Source organism: Cynocephalus volans, chromosome 1, assembly GCF_027409185.1.
Source record: "Cynocephalus volans isolate mCynVol1 chromosome 1, mCynVol1.pri, whole genome shotgun sequence".
Lineage (NCBI taxonomy): Eukaryota > Metazoa > Chordata > Mammalia > Dermoptera > Cynocephalidae > Cynocephalus > Cynocephalus volans.
Window position 1 is genome coordinate 287884708 of NC_084460.1, and position 19730 is coordinate 287904437.

Below are 19730 nucleotides of genomic sequence, written 5' to 3' on the forward strand. Positions count from 1 at the left end.
GGCTAAAGTGAGACTCAGATTCCTGAACTCATTATCTGCTCCTCTCTCCATCTTTATGCTACTCCTGCAGCAGGGCTGGTTTCCAGCAACGAAAGGGGCTTCACTGTCAATGGAGTGTACCACCTCAGCGATCAGCCATTCAGCAGAAACCGTCCCAGACCTTTGTTCCCTCTTGAGCTACTGTATCGTTCTCAATTCTCTGTTCAGTCTTCTTTTAAGAGACCAAATCAAGAACTTAGTTTTAATTAGTGTGCTGAGCTTCTGGCTTTATATTATCCTTTTGTGTATTTTAAAATGAAAACTTTGCGGTAGAACTTTTGCTTGGGGAAAACTGCATCCTATTTATAGCTCTCTTTAATTGCCCTCTCTCACCTCCAGCCCTCACTGGGCATGGTGTCTGTTTTATCACAGAAGGGTCTAAATAATTTTTATGGTTATAGATATTGATTTTAAGTCACTTACAAGGATCAGTTAAAACTGATGCTCTCCAGTTGTTATTTTCCGAGTGTCTTCATACCACTGCTATATCTATTTTTAGAAACACAGCATTAAAATATCCCTATTTAAATACAGAGAAACTGAGGCAGAAAAGTTAATAGTTTGTCAGAATGAAGGACATATCCCTTTGTGTGCAATAGAAATATCCTCATCAAGTCAGGCACATGTTTTCAAGGAAGTTATCAGTGGATCAAAGGTAATAAGGTGGTAAGAGCCTGGAGTGCAAGGTCAGAGAAAACAGAGCAGTAATTCTGGTTCCGTGTGACCTTGAGAAAGTTAATCATTCAGAGCCTGTTTTCTAGGCTGTGAAATGAGGTGCTAATATCTCCGTCACAGAGTGCTCAAAAATATTCTTATATGTACATTGCTGCTCAGCTACTGTTTGATGTTAATATAGCTGAAGTGTTTTAGTGGATGTGAAATAAGCCTACGCTTTTGTGTGGGAAATACTTAACCTTACATTTAAGAGATATGAGGAGAATTAATTAAAGATAAAACGGAAAAGGGAGACATTGTTCATTTTATTTAACTCCCCCTAAAAATATGAAGTCATTCAAGATGAAAAAAAGAAAAAATGCCCTACTGCCTTTCATAAGAGGCTGAGAATTTTCAAAGCAGAAAGAAGTCAGAGATAACTCAAAATTTTTATTAAACTGGATGTGTTTAAACCAGATTCTTGCCAATTTGTTGCCTAGCAACCATGGTATTTGTCCTTGCCACCCTGTGGGGAGCCACTGGGCAATTTAGCACTGGGTGGACCAAAATGGTTGCTTAGTACAGCTGCTGGGTAAAGCGAACAATTCATTTGCCCTACAAATGGCAATGATTTCATTTCAGTGCTGGCTTAATACAGTTTCAAAAATCCAGCCCATCTTTCTCAAAGTGTGGTCCACTAACCATATGCATCAGAGTCACCTGGGCAAATACTATAGTGGTGTTGTGTGGGCAAACATGGAGAGGAGTATTCCTTCCAGAAGGCTGCTATAGCCAAGTAGCACACTGGCAGTTAGCAGCATTGTAAGAGCCCAGAGACGAGGGCTAGATGGTATATGTCCAGATGTTGGCTCTGTCTGTTCATAGTTGTACCATGTTGGCTGGGCAAGTTTCCTTATCTTTCTATGACATAATTTCCTCATCATTAAACGGTGATGATGGCTATAATGATGCAACATATACTTGTAATTATTACAAGTATAGGGCTAAGAAGCATATCTGACACAAAGTAGTCAATAGAGATTAGGTGCTATTAGCAATTGGAGTCAAGATTTTTTGACAGCATAATTCTCTGGGGTCATTTCTCAGTCTTAACCTAGCTCTCCGGTGATCCTTTTCTTTGTATTTATTGTCTCTAGGTCTGACTATTTATGTTCTATTACCACGATGGGATATTTGTAAGTAGAGTTTATCTTCTTCTCATCCTATAAAGCACAGGTTTCACTTTATTTCCTTAAAATCAAGCACAACCATGGGAGATTTTGCAGGGTTTTTACTGTTAGTGTTACAGAAAAATTAGCAGGGAATAAAATAGTTTCTTCCCAGCTTTTCTCCTCTTCTTTCTTTCTTTTTTTCCCCTACCTTAGATCCATACAGTTGAGAAAAACATGACAAGATTCATGCATGTTGCAGAAGAGAGCTGAATCCTTTGTTCTGAGCTTTGCAACATGAAAGTTGGACAGAGACTTGGGATCTAGGGTAAAAGGGGCTCTACTTGGTCTCACCTTGGAGCAGTTCTTAGGAGAAGTGAAAAGCTGAGAGTGGAGGTGAGAAAAGGAGGCTTCAAGTAGTTGAAAGGGAATTAAGGTGGGAATAAAGAAGGTGAGAAATTTCTCCCCAGGAGAAATAATAATAAAAAGGCAAATTTTGTGGTCAACCTGCTCTCAGCTAAAGCAGACATTTTCAGAGAACTATAGAAATAAAGGGATCGGACCGGACATTTGAAGTTGTGGTGCACAAAGAAATCGAAAGGCCTCTGAGAACGTTGGAATAGTCTTTAGAAGTCTCTTGTGTGGTAGGCATTTGCTTTGCAGGACATCTGTCTTCTGGGAAAGTAACTAAACTTAAAACCTTGAGTGGATCCAGAGATTGGAGATGAAGATTCTAAATTGGTCCTGGGTTTTAGTGTTTGGGCTGACTGGTCCTACCTCAAAGGCAATAAAATAAAATCCAAGGCCCCAGAAGCCTTGGGTACTAGAGACCCACAGCAAAGCACTAAGAACCCTGGTTTATGTGAGAGCAACTTTGCACAGCAAAAAGGGAATTGCTGCAAAATTGGGCCTACACAAATGCCCATATACCCAGAAAGAAGGTGAAAGGACCATGAAATAAAACCCCCCTAAAATTATAGAAACATTTATAAATCCATAGTAGCTCCATTAAAAATGATTAAGAATGGACTATGTCAGATAAACTTAATTGACTTCTATGACTGACAAGCCCAGCAGGTAGAATCATAAAGCAATACGAATATGAAATTCTGATTGCCCCATATGACATTTTCATTACCTAACTAAAACAGTTAAAAAAAACTTGATCTGAAGTAGTCTTTTGGGTGACTGAATAATAACTTAAAGAATTATGTTGCATTTTAACTTTTAGAGATAAGTGTAGACCTAAGTTGCTTCTAATTCTGGCAGCATTTAATAATATATTCTAACTCATTTTTCCCAAAATATTTTTTTAATTACAAAATTCATTTGTAACACTACAACAATACAGAATTACATAAATTGAAAATTAATCTCTCCATTTGCCTTACGATCTCAAACTTGTGAGGTAACTAATATTATGAGTTTGATGTGTGCTGCATTTTTTCATACCTTCTCTAGGCTTTTATAAACATATTTATGTATACACTTATGGGTTTTATATCTTTAATTATATAACACTATAAATTCTGTGACTTGCTATTTTAACATTGTATCATGGGCATCCAAATTAAGAATATTTAAATATATATAATTTTTATTGACTGTATATTCTTACAAAATACATCTGTATCAACTTTTTTCCACTCCACCCCTATTAACTGATATTCCAGATGGTCCAGAGCAGCAATACATATGCCTATAATTATATCTATATGCCCTGATGTTTGTTTTTATAATATGCATGTGTGTATTTATTAATGATACTTAAAAGATACATGTGAATTACATCTCAAAAGATTATAGACATGTGAGTATTTTAAACACTGTGTGATAGTGTTTCTCTAATTATATTCCCACCATCACTAAATGATATTCATCTTAAAGTTTTTCTTCCTTCAGATATTATATATAATTTTTTAAATTTGGATTTCCATAACTACTAGTGAGGCTGAACAACTTTGTATGCCTCTTGGCCAACTCCATTTCCTCATTTGAACTGCCTGCCCATGTCTTTTGCTCATATTTTCTTGCGTTGTCTTTTCCTTAATTTGTAGGATTTTAAATATTAGGAATCTATATATTTATTTATGTGGGTGAATGCATGTGTGTGTGTGTGCATGTGTGTGTGTTAAGCAAAAGATATGATAGTTACAAATAATTTCTCTGATTAAATATTTTCTTTTGATGTACTATTTATCATAAATTTTTAAAATTTTTATTTGCTTAAATCTGTCCATTTTCACTAACTTTCCACTTGAAAAAATTTTCCTACATTTTTACAGTTTTTGTTTTTAAAATTTAGATTTTTTATTCACCTGGAATTTATTTTTGTATGTAATATGAGATACAGACCTAACTTTATTTTCTTTCAAAAAGCATAGCTGAATGGTATTTGTTGAATTTTCCAGCCTTTCTCAGAGACTTTGCAGACCCATCTTCGCCCTTCATTAAATAACTATATGCACTTGAATCTGTTCTAGATACTCTGTTCTGTTTCACTTGTTTGTTTATTCAAGAACATTAAAAAAAGTTGTAGAATGTCCCAATTTATTTTTTAAAGCTAGAATTTCTCTAATACAAAAGCCAAATTTAACTCATAAATATAAATGCAGAAATTTGAGATAAAATAGTAGCAATTCAAATTCAATAGTGTATTAAGGTAATAATGCAACTTTAATAAGAATGTTTATACCAAAAATGCAAGTGTGGATCCATAGGACAACAACCCATTAATTCTCTTAAAGTAAAAAAGCTATTATATCAATAAACTGAATAACTGAATATGCATACGATAACATAGGGCAGCCAGTGTTTATAAACACTCTTAAGAGACTAAAAAAGACACTTTAAAACATGATAATGAGATGTCAGAAATCAACATAAAATACCAAATTTCATTAAGCATCAAAAATACTAAAGTCCTCCCCCTAAAATCAAGAATAAGAGAGGATGCCCTGTATTAGCATTATTATTCAACATTAGTTTAGGGATGTTGGAATTAGATAAGAAAATAAGACAAAAATTAGAGAAACAATTTATTTATTAGAAAACAAGGAAATTTTAATTGTTTGCAGAAGATGTGACTACACACCTAAAACTCAAATAAAAACTATTGGAATAAGAAAGTTTAGTAAGCAAGTTATTCATATTAAAAAGTCAATAGCTTTTGGAAAATATCAGCAATTAACCTTAAGAAAGGAAAATGGATTTTAAAAATTTATTCACATTTGCAACAAAACTATAAGGCACTCACTCAGAAATAAATTTAGTAAGAAAGTTAAGGATCTTTATGAAGAAAGTGTGATATTTTAGTGGAGAACACAAAAGAATACTTGGTTAAAGTTCCTAGTTAGGAATTTAATATCATAAGAATTTCAAGTCCCATCCAAGTTAACATACTTACTGCAAAATTTTTGTAGACCTGTTCTCAATGATTCTGGTTTCCTAGTATAGAAAACTATTTGTCAACTTTTCTTTTTTTTAAAGAATAGTGATGCCCTGCTAGATATTAAGACTTCCTCTAAGGCCACTGTAAACAAAATATTACAGTACTGATAGCACACATTACTGTTATCAGTAAATGTGAAAACAATATTCTCAGATATCCTGATCTTATCTGAGTCTGCACTTTTTTTCTGTCTTCTTAGGTGTTGTAATCCAGTGTGAACTTTGAAAAATAAATGTGAAATAATAAAATTGGGAAAAAATAAACAGGCAAATGTATTGCAAATGATGATGTGGACTAAATAGTACAGCATAAAATACATACAATTAATCAGATTAGTATTAATAGGTACACTAGTAACACTAGCTAATATCAATACAAATATGTTTAAGAGCTGAGAAAAGGTATTGATATTGTATGTAGCTTTAATCCTAATTGGCTCACACAACTATCTCAGGATTAAAGACCCCATTTAGACTCTACTACTTTCAGTTTGATCTGTGCTGGGCTAAATTTTGCCACTGCATTTTCTGTAAAGGAAGGAGTGGCTTCATTTATTCTTTCAATAAGCATCTGCTAAGTAGCTGCTATGTGCTGGCCCAACCCCTGACCTAAAGCAGCCTGGAGTCTGCTTAGAAGAAGAAGCTTTTTCTAAGCCTCTCATACACCAACTGAATGCAAGTGTATCAACAGATTTTTATCAATCCTTAAAGCTGTCCACAGGGTTTTACCATTAACTTTTCCATAGTTAGTACTTAACAGGAATATATCTCTTAAAATAGAAACTCTATTATCCAAAGTTCTCATGTAGCATGCTCTTTCCTACAACTTAGTCCAAATAAGTACAATAAAATTAAATCTTTCTGTTAAGAATACTCAAATATTTCTCTACATGGGGATTTTAAGTTAAATAAAAACAAAGGAAAAGGAAATCTAAAACGTGGTCACCAGCTAGTGAAAAATGATTACCAGGGAGATGGAAAGCCACGTAAAGGTGATAAAGGCTGAAAGACATCAACTAATCAGAGCATTTGGAACTCTCTATTGGAAAGGAGAGAAAGATAATACTAATAGTAAATTGCACTGAGAACTCCCTGGGGGGAAGCAAAAGCTTTATACAATGAAAGATTGGAAGCATCACATTTACCTCTTTCACCAATAAATTTTCTGCTTTGTGCTCTGCATCTTCAGGTACTGTTGAATACAATGTTCGGATATCCCAAGAAACTGTGGCTGTCTGAGAAAACAATGGAAAGAAATTAAGCCCTCCAATTTAAAAGTATCCAGACCACTATACCTAAAATACAGTAGAGAAGTTGTTTTAGATCTTAGCATTTAAGAAAAACAGAAGACAAGAGAAATTTCTGTCCAAATTAACTCTAGGAGAGAACATTTAAACCTTTATGTGAATAAATGTTTATTTGATCACCACTGCTGGCACTATTCCGGTTACTGTTTTATCAACGAAACTCAAAATTTTAAGCTCAGTTTTCCTCTCTGCAGAAAACAAAAATTGGGGCATCTGTATATTTTGACTTTGCTTATTTCTTTTGAAACCCTTTTTGACTGTTGCCGTTAATACTAAAATAAATTTGAAATGAAGGGGAAAACATAAAAATTCATAGTTATTTTAATTCTATTATAAATAATCTCTTAAATACCACCACTGTAAACTTAGCCCCTTTTAGAAGCTGTGCGTGCGTGCGTGTGTGTGTGTGTGTGTGTGTGTGTGTGTGTGTGTGTGCGCGTGCAGCCACAGTTAGGAGTTAGAGATGGGAGGGAAGAAAGAATGTTCAGTAAATCTGGACCTTCAGGAAAATAGGTCATGTTTTTGGTGTCTTTGTCTGTTAAAATAAGCAGAATATTTTCAACTCCCATGCCAAGCAAACAACATTCTATTAAATGAATATATATATAAACCAGTATATAAAATACCTCAAAACAAAACATCTAAAACAGAAATTCAGAGGTTGTTTCCTCTTTACATGTCTTCAGCTCCATCAAGCCAGGGAGCACGGAATACCCTAAAATGTAAGTTTCCATCTCCAGCCAGCAGCTTCCTTGAGTCTGCACCTTGGTGGTTACAGGGCTGCTAAGATGATGAGTTTGTAACCTCCATGGTACCAGCAGTTGAGATCTTGTATACTGCATATCCCCCAAATCACAAACAATTCATCAAGGGTTCATGTAACTAAGATTCGTTTAAACTAGTTTAGATGAAGGGCATTTTTCTAGATTAATTGTTGGAACAGATGAGAATCTCAAAACGCTTAGTCTGGAGAAGACAGGTAGGAGAGGGGTTAAGGAAGTTCAGTCTTCTGAGGTCACAGTCACCGCTGCCAGCTCTGCGACCAAGGGCAGCATCATTCCCTTTGTCCCTTTTTGTCCAATCCCTGACTCATCTTTTCTTCAAATCTCCCTTTTCAGTCCTGATGTAAGCTCTGTGAGGGCAAGAAATTTTGTCTGTTATGTTCACTGCTGTAACCTCAGTGCCTCGTTGCGTGCTTAAAGGATTATTTGTTGAATTTATGGAGGGTGTGTGAGAACGTATATGTGTGTTTGGGGTGAGGATGGGCAAGCATGTATGTGTGTGTGTGTGTGTGTGTGTGTGTGTGTATGTGAGTAGTGGATGAGAGTGTATATATAGTGAGAGTGTGTAGGGGGTGTGTGAGAGAATGCATGAGGGTGTGTTATATTTGAGTGTGTATGTGTGGTGCGAATGTGTGCGTGTGTGTGGTATGTGTGTGTAGTGTGTCCGCATGTGTATGTCTGTACATGTGTGAATGGGTGTGATGTGTGTGTGTGTGTGTGTGTGTGCATGCACATGCATATTGGGAATTATGGGATGTGGACACTGTGAAAGAGGAAGAACATCATATGAATCTAACTAGATTAGAGGATGAAAAATAATGAGAAAAAGGAATTCTAGATACATCATATGTAAAAATAAATGCTCGTCCTAAAACACAGCTGTTGACTGAGCTCCCTGGGCCTCTTCATTTGCCCAGGACTTGACTAGAGCTGTGGCTACCAAGTATTCCACTTAGATGGAACAGGGAGTGGTCACTTTCCATGTGAAGGGTGGTAGAGCCAATGTGGATCTTATTATTTACATTTTACATTTTTAATTCCTTTTGAATTTCCTCCTTCAAATTGCTCCTTTTATGTTATTCACTCTGCTAGAAGATAAACAATGAATAAACTCTACTGAAAGTTTGGAGTAAAAGATTAAGAACCGTGCCTAAATTGAGCATTGGGGATTATTGCTGGATTTCAGTTATCTGAGGATGACCTTGTTTCTTGTTTGGACAGATAATTTATGGACAGACAGTGTTATTTGCTTGGTTTCCAGGGAGTATTATGAATTATAATCTACCTGGCAGCATTTGGGATTTTTTTCTCTAATTCAAAAAATTTTCTATATTACTGCCATTACTTTATAATAAAATTTTTATACAAAAAAAAAGATGCAAGAGATTCCTCTTTCTCATTGTCCACCTAGAATCCCCCATTGATTTCTTGTTTTTTTAAAATTTTTAAATTAGCTGCTCTAAAATACTCTGATGGAGAGTAGAGTAACAAGTCTCAAAATTAAACTTATAGTTATACTGTAAACCTGTTATCCCACTAAGATCACTGCCCTGTGGCATAACAAAAGAGAGTGGATATTTAGCTGGTTTAAGACTTTTTTTTTTCATGGTAAGTTTTAGGAATATGGGCTTAGGTTTCCAATAACAATAATCACATGGCTATCTAATTAGTGATGTTATATAGAAAAGATAGACCCCAAAATACATAAGCTAACACTCATTGCAATTTATGAGACTGGGAATTCATTCAGGTGGGGTTGTAAGAACTGCCTAATCATGTGTACAATGCCTGTGAGTGATTTCTGATAATTTCTAATTATGAAATGATGTTGATTCTTCACTAAATAAGACAACTGGGGCTGAATCACACCCATGGAACCATGTAATAAACCTAAAACATTATTTTACAACGTGTATGCAGTTATTGCACATCTAATACTTTGCACAGGTACAAAAGGTGAAGAAAAGGAATACATGTATAATGCATGTCTATAATATGCTGTTGACCTTAGTTATGTTTTGACATGACACTGGAGCATCTGCCTGAGAAAGCAGAAGTCCACCATAAATTTCGACTTTAAAAATTGTGGTGCTTTTACTAACTTTAGATTTTTTAAATGTGTCTCTGTCGAAGCAAAATTAAACTGATCACATATGAAGAAAACGATAAAGAATCATATTTGTTAAGGGTATTGATATGGTTACAAAGAATTTCTTTTCTGAGAATTAAATGCTTTCAGACCACTACAAATTGCCTTGGCCACCACAGACTTCCTGTTCTCTCTTTTAAACCCTCTGGTTGACAATTACTATAGCTCAATAGCATGAAATGGATCTGAGACTACACTGGAACTCAGCCGAACTCCTCTTTTGGTGGTAAGAGTTTTATAAGGAGTCTATTGTCCAGAGATGAGGCATTTGGAAATAAACACTGTCGTGGAACGATGCATGCAGGCCTGTGTTTGTAATTGCTGGCCCACGATATTCAGACATCTCTGACTTCAGCTCTGTCACCTCTGGTTCTTTTACCCTGCAGTGTCTTTGTGGTTTTGTTGCAGCCACCACTCTGCTGGCTAAAACGACTGCAGAAGATTTCATTCCAAGCACATCAGAGCCGTTTTTCAATCGGCCAAAGCCCACTGTTAAAGTACTAAAAAAGGCTACTTTTCCTCTCCTAGCGCTGAGAAAAGCTTCCTCTGACAATATTGTAGGTTCCAGTTGCTTAAAAAGGAGGACAAAAATGATGCTGTTTAAAGTAATCAATCAGCCCGAGCTTGAGAAGTCAACAGCCTCACAATGGGAACCACTAACTAACACTTCATGATCAAGTCTGGCCTAAGCACGTGTTTAAAAGTGATCTTCACCTAAATTAATCAGATGAATACACTCACACTGCCTTTTATTCTATCACAGAAGCCACTGACACTACATTAGTTGCTTGAAAAACATTTTTTACATTCAGAAGAGTGTTGCTGTTGTGTTTTTATCTTATTTAATTTTAAAATACTTTAGTACCTTCATTGTGCTTTAAAGGGAATGCCCTTCTTGTTTTGCTGAACTTAAACCACATGGGAAATGCACAGATCATGAGCAGTTTTCCCTAACTGGACATTTGTCACCATCCAGCCAAGTCAAGTATGGGACTTGGCCATCAGATTATTTACGTATGTATGTAAGGAAGAAGTGCAAGGTTTCTTACTGTTGGACTGGCAAACTACTGAGCAAGTCATTTCACTTGTTAATTTGTGACTCACTTTCCAGGCACCAAAATGTGTCTCACCTCCCCTAAGGAGGTGAGAACAAACCATTCTACGTATGCAAAAATGTAAGTATTAATAGCAACAAAGTGCTCCAACAGTGTAGAGATACTTATTGCACCAGGTCCTCCCCTTGGCAAGGACTCAGAAGCTGTGGTCTGAGCTCAGTGTAGAGCCTGCTCAGTACGGGGCCTGCAGACAAGGCCCCAGGAAGAGCAACAGGCTGCAGACACAATCAGCCCACGACAGCCAACCCTTCAGGGCTCCTTTCCATATTGCTGGGCTCATTCCCGCAGAGGGCCTTTGCCCATGTTCCCTCACCTCTCAGAAAATCCTTTTCTTTCCAAATCTCAGGTTTCATATAGGTGCCAGCTCCTTTCAAAAATCTTCCCTAACTCATCCAAGATACATTTTCTCTGTCCCGAACTCTATCATTTACTGCCTGTATTGTTCATGAAGTCTGGAGCTTAACTATAGAATATTTAAAATGCAAAAGCTATGCCACTAACTAATTCAGCCAGTCATTTTACATGTGTGTTTTATTGTATATAAGCAAGCCACATTAAATCTGCTTTGGGAATAAAATGTAACCATTAAATACATTTTGCCATGTTTCTTATTGCTCCTTTGGCATGTTTTGTTTATTCCTTTTAAAGAATGAAATTCTTAAATGTAGACACCTATTTTTATGATTCTTTTGTATCCTACCTCTGCCTGCCTACCTTAATACCTAGAATAACCATTTTGTTTTTAAGGAAAAAAAAAAGCATTTTTGAGATACAATCAACATGCTATAAAACTCACTCTTTCAAAGCGTAGAATTTGGTGGTTTTGAGTATATTCAAAGTTGTGCAACCGTTAGAACATTTTCATCACCCCCAGAAAACCCCATATCCACTAGCTGTCGATCCCCATTTTCCCTTCTGCCCAGCCCCTGACAACCACTAATTTGCTTTCTGTCACTATGGAGTTGCCTATTCTGGATATTTCATACAAACAGAATGATGCCATATGTGGTCTTCTGTGACTGCCTTTTTCCACTTAGCACAATGCAGTCAATGTTCATTCAAGTTGTAGCATATATCAACATTTCATTTCTTTTTATGGCTGAAAAATAATATTTCATTGCATGGATATACCACAGTTTGTTTATCCAGTCATCAGCTGATGGACATTTGGGTTGTTTCCATTTTGGGGTATTATAAATGCTTCTATGAATATTGGTGTATAAGTCTCTGTGTGGACATATGTCCCTTGGACAATCAAACGCAGGGCAGAGTCTCCACAAATTTTTACTAAAATGAAGTAAACAATTAGAACTACTTCATTATAGTACTAATTGTCTAATAACATCACTCACTGTGGTATTCAGGGAGTTAATATTTCCCCCAAATTGTGCACCTCATTTTGCTAAGAAGCATCTGGCCCAAAACATGCTGTTTAGACAGAAACTGATAGCAAAAGTCAAGGTGCTTGTGTTTGACTTCTTTCCTCACAGATGCTCCATATCCTTGAACAAGAGCCTTTCAAGATCTCAGCTTCATTAGCTTGTAACTGAGAGGAATATTATAATTTAGAAAGAATCTAATTTGACAAAGACTATTACTTAGCTTTCAAATTGCAATTACAGTGTTCTTGCATGAACACTATGAGCCTGCTTTAAAGGCTCAGAAGCCACAGATTAAAAAGAGGTTGAGATTTCTATAAAATGTTAATAAGTTGTGTCTCAGGGGAAAAAAAAATAAAATGCATGACGTTTGTGCTTTGCAATTTAAAATATATTAAGGTCTTTCTGCTTTCTCGCCTAGAATGACCCATGTGGTTAAATCTGGAAGTCCCCATACACCATTTACTTTTTATAGCTATAAACATCCTATGAACTGAATAACCCATTGGTATATTATGAAATCCACCATTCACTCAGACTTAATAGTAATTCAGTTAAAACTGCAGGTTGCATTGCAGAGCCCTGGGACACTGATTCTGAACTACTGATATGAAGATGGAATTTGATAAGGTAATTTAACTCTCTTGACAGACTATTTCAGTCATACAACATAGACCTTTGACTTCGAAAATGGCACTGCCCAGTGCTGAAGTCTAACTGTTCAAGTGTAAGCGCTATTTCTTGTGTCCTTGATATATGAGGCTTAGCTCACCAAAGTAGTGCATGAAGTTGAAATAGAGCAGTTTCACTGGTGTGGGCAGTACTGAAATACAGATGACAAGGTGACCTTCCTGTGTACTGCAGCAGTCCCAGCAGTCAGACCTCTGATCTTTTTTTTAAGGTTTTGTACCTCACAGAAATGATTCCACCCCAGCTTTCTGCATCTTTTGCTCAGTAAGAAACTCATTTCTGGATTTCTCACCTTTTGTTCTGCTATTTTGCATCAGCCTCTACTGAAACTGAATCATTGGTCAATATGATTCAGTGTGTTTTTGAAACTGTTCTTTTAGCCCCTGCTACTTTACTGAGTCACACTTTTGTGACTAAGTTCTTTATATTTTTAATCTTAAGTTTCTATTTCTACCACCTTCAAAAAGAAAGATGAGTGGAACAAGAGTAGCAAATATAATTACTAAAGTAGTGGAGGTTTGTGGAATGAATGGGCCAATAAATGCATCTATCCTACTTATTCCTGGTGAATCATTATGCTGCAAGAAGTACAGTAGTTTCTACTGCTTGGTCCCAGAACTCATGGACCAGGAGGAATAATTTCTACCTGGTATCTCAAGATAAAGAAAAATGCTTCTGCTTTAGTCCCTTAATCTGGACAATGGTTTGAATTCAATGTCCAACAACCACTATTGAATACCTATAAACCAGACATTGTGTTAGGTACTTGAAATACAGATATGAGCTGATTTCTCTCTTGCCTTGTACCAGAAAACCAGTGAATAAATACATTAAAGTGTGTGAGGGATGAAGCTAACTTTTGTTGAAATCAGCTATGTGCCAGGCACTGTTCTAGAAGGAAGGAGCCTTTGGAAAAGCCTCATGTTTGTAGTGGTGTTTTGAAAGGTGATATGTTGAGTTGTGTCAAAGAGGAAAGTATCATATTAGTGATCATTTTCCTCCTCATCAAGCAAAGCAAAGAATTACTGCATTCTCTTTATTCTCAAGAATTTCATTTCAGTGTGGCCTTTTGGTTCCTCAAGGCATTCAAAGGATCAAGTTATGTTCTGAAATAATAACCTACATGTTTTTGAAAGATAATTCATGAAATAAATATTTATTTTCTGTCTGCTCTGTGCCAGGAGCTACTTTCGTTGCTGGGAATCTCACAGGGATCAAGACATAAGACATCCTTGTCTTGCTGGAGTGAAAAAGCAAACTGAGATCTTCCCAAGTTGTGACAAGTGCTGTAAACAGAAGCAAGCAGGGAGATATGAGGGAGTAACTCAGGGTGGGTGTGGGGCAATGTAGGTTGGAAGTCAGGGATGCTTCTTTGGAGAGGTGATATGTTAACTGAGCTGTGAATGAAACACAGGAACCAGCTAAGCAGAGTACATGAAGAACCTACAGAGGGGATGAGCTTGGCATGTTTAGGGAACAAAAAGAATGCCAGGGGTCTGTGCAGTGGCCATGGGAAACAGGGATAGAGGTGAGGACTCAGAGATCATCAGGGGACAGATGACAGGGACAATGGTGAGGAGCTGGATTTGACTCTCAAGGCAATGGGAAGCCACTGGGAGGTTTTAACCAGATGCATGACATTATTAGCTCTATGTTTCCAGAAGCTTCTTTTGAGTACTGCATGTAAATGAATCAAAGCAAGGCAAGAGAGAAAGCAGGAAGACTAGTTGGAAGCCCATTTCTGGGAATCTAGACAAAAAAGAAAGAAAAGACACTGGGAGCTTGGGCCAGCAGAGTGAATAGAGAAAAATTGAAGTCTACATTTGCAATGAAAGAATACTGCCATGGTTAAAAATAATCTCCTTTTTGGTGTACAAGAACCAGATACAACCCTTGTTTCTTGATATTTCTTAACCATAGCATTCTTAGTCAATTTGATTTTTCATCCATATTAGGGCACATGCTCCTTAAACACAGGGCTTTGCTTTTCTTGTCAGTCTCACTCTTCTAGGAAGTGCTGTTCTATATTCAGCACCTCGTGGGTGCTGAATAAATATTGATTAAACAAACCAAGTAATGAACCACATCTGCTGCAAGTGTGGGTGCTTGGTAATGTGGAAACATAGAAATGGGCTGGATTCTCCCATCCACAGGGCAGATGCTGGATGGGGGGGGGGGCTGGAGCAGTTGCTCCCCCTCCTCTGCCCTTCAATGCCTTGGGATAGGGGTGGTCATTCCATAACCATTTCCTATTGAGTAAATGGAAACAGTCTGCACATCTCTAAGAATCCTTACCCATCACTCAAGGAGAAATCAAGGAAACGATATGCTTGCCAGGTACAGGGAAGCTTGCTGTTGGTGAGCAATACCCCTACATTGTGATACAGGTCTGGGTGGAACAGATGTTAGAGGGAATTTAAAGAAGCGTCTACACTCCACAAAGAGGGTTCAGAGAAAAACCAAAACCAAATGCCATTGTACTGCACAGCAGGAATCAGCCAACTCTCCTGGTAAAGGATCAGAGAGTCCATTTTTTATGGCCGTAAGTCTGTTGCATCTCTGCTTTTGTAACATGAAAGTGGCCATGGACAACAGGTACCTGAATGAGTACCTGTGTTCAAATGACACGTTACTTATGGAAACCAAAATTTGAATTTCAGATAATTTTCATGTGTTACGATATATAATATTTTCCCTTCTACTATTTAAAAACACAAAAACCACTCTTAGCTCATGGGACACACAAAAAATAGGCAACAGGCCACCCATGGGCCACAGTTTGCCAAGTTTTACTCTTTAGATCAGGAAAGAGGGAGAACAATCTATTTGAATAGTATTAAAAAATTGGCAATCTTATGTAGAAATAATATTCAACACTATCCTCTTGTTTATCTGTTGCTTAATGCAAATTAAAATGTAGCCCTATGTAGGATAGGACATTTTCTGATAATAAGGAATAGGTGGCATCAAATAGCTCTTGAGTGTCTACTAATCGGTAGTCACTCTCCAGCTGGCTGCCTGGCCTTTTCTATGCCCTGTTTCTGCTCTCCACGCAAGGCCAGATGCTCTTTAAAAAAAAAAAAAAAAAAAAAAAAAAAAAAAGACGACCAGTAAGGGGATCTTAACCCTTGACTTGGTGTTGTCAGCACCACGCTCTTCAAGTGAGCGAACCGGCCATCCCTATATAGGGATCCGAACCCGTGGCCTTGGTGTTATCAGCACCACACTCTCCTGAGTGAGCCACGGGCCAGCCCACAGATACTCTTTTAATAACACACCAGTCATTTGCTCTCCTTCTTGAACACTCCAGTGGCTTACCACTGGCCATTTGCACTTACAGCAAGATGCAAATGCCTTATCTTGTCCTTGCCCAACCTCGTCTCTGACCACTCTCTCTGTCCAGCCACACCAATCTCCAACCTTGGAGCTCTCCACAGCCTTTGTACCAGCTATTCCTTCAGCCTGAAACATGCCTTCCCCAGTTTTTAGCATGGCTGGTGTCCCTTGAGAATTCAGAACTCAGCTCAAATGTCCCCTTCTCTTCAGAAAGGCTGTCCTTGACTACCCAATCCAATGAAATTCTTCCCCTAGTCATTTTCTATCACACTGTCCTGTGATAGTGTCCTGTCCTATCCTGTGTCCTAGTTCTTTTTAGAACTAGTCTTTATCTGAATTATCTTGTTAATTAACTTGCTTACTTATTTTTTCCAGACTCCTCCCGCCAACTTTAGGAAGAAAGTAATTTCTGTCTAATCACTGCGGTGTCTCCATTTTCAGAATAATGCCTAATGTTCAGTATTGTACATCACATATTTGTTGAGTAAACAAAAGAAGGAAATCATTTGGGATGTATTATAGAATTCATGTTTAGAATTGTACTAGTATTTTACCCCAGTTGGGGATGAGGATGACTGTGTAGGATGGGGCTGGGGTGGGATGGGGAAGGAAGACCATGGCCTTGAGCCATGAGCAAGGACCAGATCTTTGAGAGGACCTCAGGCCATGCTAAGGCCTTTATACTTCATTTTGAAGGCAATGGGCAGCCACAGAGGGTTTTAAGCAGGCACAGAACAAAATAGTTTAGTGTATTTATTGGAATGGGCACACTGGGAAAATAAAGACATATGTTATATGCTCTGTTTATACCACTAAGGAGGGCAAAGGTCAAAGAATCATCATAGACAATCCTTAACTTAAACGAGCATACAAAGATGTCAAAAATGAATTCAAATTCAGTATAAACATTACATCCCATCTACATTTCTCTATTCTCTTTTTGAGCAGGGGGGGCCCTGGAGTAGCATTTGACACATTTCTGAATGACATAGCCAGAAGAAAAGATACTCCAAGTTTCACAATTTTTGGTGGTGCTTGACAGAACAAGGCCATTCGTCAGGTGTAGTTTTAGTCCGAAAATGAAAATGAGGATGAGGAATTAAAAAAAAAACAAACAACAAAACAGGTGGTTCAACTGTATGCTCGTTGTTCAAGCCCCAGTGGCTTGGTCCAACTATGGAAATGAGATTTCTGCCTGAGATAAGCCTCTTTCAAATGTGCTGACACCAAAATGCAAACCATTTAAAAAATTTAAAAACATATTGGATGACTTTCTTTTTCATATGTACAAATCTGTCTCCTTCCTTCCATTATTCTTCATACTTGAAACAGAAAATTATTAACATCTTCCTTCTCATGAGTCCATGGAGATAGGTAAACAAATTTAGAGAGAGCAAACGAACCAAAGTTTGAGGCTGTTTGAGGAAAATATGGGTACTGAGGCCCAAGCTCCCTGACTGAAGTTGCCATGGACAAGGGCTCTTTTGCAGGGTTACCCTAGAGCTGCCTTTTCACTTACTTTAAGATGTTGAAGTTTGTGAAGTCTAGACTACCTTTCCCTTGGAATAAAACAGGAAAGGTTACCAATGAACGGTCCACTGAGATCTCCATTTGCATAGTTAGATATGTACTAACAACTTAAAAATGTTTAAGATGACCACAAACCACAGTGTTGAATGTCTGGGACACGTGGGTGCTTGCTATCTATAACTTCATTGTGTTTATCTCCAAAATGAACTTCCTTTTTTTTTTTTGTTTTTCATTCATTCTCTCTACTACTCTCAGGAATATTCTATGTGGCAAAGTGCATCGTCCTAGAGGAAACATATCTCAGACCACAAATTCCTCCTGAAGATGTTCTTGCCTATCTTTCTTTGCCCCCAAACCTCAACATCTCCTTCTTAAAGGCCAATTAAGGCTAATTTTTAAGAATTAAGGGCAATTAAGGGTAATTTTTAAGAATTACGTCTTTTGTGCCAATAGATTTCTGCCTTTGTTATTGGTTGGCATCATTTGCTTGGAAGATTTCAGTAAGAGATGGCCGGAGGGAGGAAGTGCTCTGTGAATTCTGGCCAAGCAGTGGTTAGAAATCTAGACCAGGCAGCACCCAGCATTGCTCTTGTCCCCTGCCACTGCCTCACCGAGCCTCCAATCTTTCACCTTAAGGAGGCTCTTGGGTACTTTGTATTGCTGGCTGTGGACTCTGGCTAGGGCCACTGTGATGTAGGGTGGCCACAGGAAAAGGGCTGAGCGCCCCAAATCTATGGGAAAAGACAGTGACCCAAGTTGTGGGACTCTCTTGAACTGAGACAGTTTGAGAAGACTTACTGAAAAGTCGTCACTGGGGAAGAACAGGAGATCTTGAAGAGGATCATTCCGATAGGTTTTTTCAAGTTCTTCAATGACAGTTTCATAATCCAAAGGCTCGAGAAGCCTAGGTTTTTCTTGCTGTAGGAAAAGAAAATATGATATTAACCACGTACACATGTCATCTTGCTTCTTCTTGATGCCTAGTTGGATTTCATTTCTTAGTTGTCACTGAGACTTTGACATTGCCCAGTCTTTCCAATGTATTCACAGAGACTCCAGGCATTTAGGGCAAAGCCACATAACTATTATTTCCAGATCTGAAATAATATGAGAAGATCCTGAAATACCTGACATCTCCCTCAGTAATTCAGGCTCTTTGCACTGAGTCCCCAAGGGTCATGGTATCCAGGGCTATCACTACTTTATCTTTTCTGCTTACTTGCTATAGTATTATGATGATCATCATTGTTTAGCTCAATTAGATACTTCCTTGTAAGATATACTTGCATCAGTTTAAAAATGTTGGCACCCTGCTAGCCATCAAAGTATCACAGGCTGTCTTAGTTGTCGCTAAAACATGGATACTGTGTCAGGATTAATTGCTTGGCTCTGAATCTCTTTGACTCTACCGAGAGAAGCTGGGTCATTCTCTAATAGAACTGAACAACACAACTATTATGGGTGCAGTGTGGTGAAAATGGACAAGTCTGAAGAAATAGCCAGATAAACAAAACAAAAATAAAATCCTGAAGCCAAGAAGAAATGTGTTCTCATCTAAGAAGCCTCCCATGGAGCCCAAAAAATAAATGCCTGAGGGGTAAGATGTGATTGTTTCATTATAGGGTTGATGTGTTTGCTTCAAACTGTATAAAGCTCACAGGTGAGAAAAATGGATCTCCACCCAAAAACCCAAACAAAGTAAAAAATTACAAAAAAGAAAACCAGAGTCCTCTAACCCTCTGATGAAGCATTTATGCAACCTAAATGAAAAGGAATGGTCCTCTGAGTTATTTTTGGGCTCCAAGAAGCTTGAATGGTCACCACGAAATGTGGATGCTAAAGTGATCTTGAAAGTGGAAAAAAATATTTCCTTTCTCTTTCATGTCAACAACATGAACAGACACTCTCCCACCCACCTCCCTTGCCCCCAGCACTTGCCACCTCTCCCCATGCTGCAAAGCTTACAGATTTAGCTTTGATTTCTAAGGCCTTCTTTGAAAGATCTCCACTGGTTAAGCCCCCAAAACTTTTGTTGACATTTTTATAATTGCTACTGGGTGCCTCAAAGTAACAGTCAATATTTATATTGACAATTTTCCAAATATAAAAAATAAAATGAAACAAAATGTG

The 19730-nt window shown here is 37.7% G+C and overlaps 1 protein-coding gene across 3 annotated transcripts in view; it reads right to left on the minus strand.

Moving 5' to 3' along the window:
- Positions 1–19730, minus strand: part of DOCK10 (dedicator of cytokinesis 10) — a 263202-nt gene that overhangs the window by 129802 nt on the left and 113670 nt on the right. For all 3 annotated transcript variants that reach the window (XM_063115061.1, XM_063115054.1, XM_063115070.1), the window contains exons 2-3: positions 18399–18518; positions 6458–6547 (exon numbers count right to left, since the gene is read on the minus strand). In XM_063115061.1, coding sequence (XP_062971131.1) covers positions 6458–6547; positions 18399–18518 — 210 coding nt within the window. The remainder of the gene's footprint in view (positions 1–6457; positions 6548–18398; positions 18519–19730) is intronic.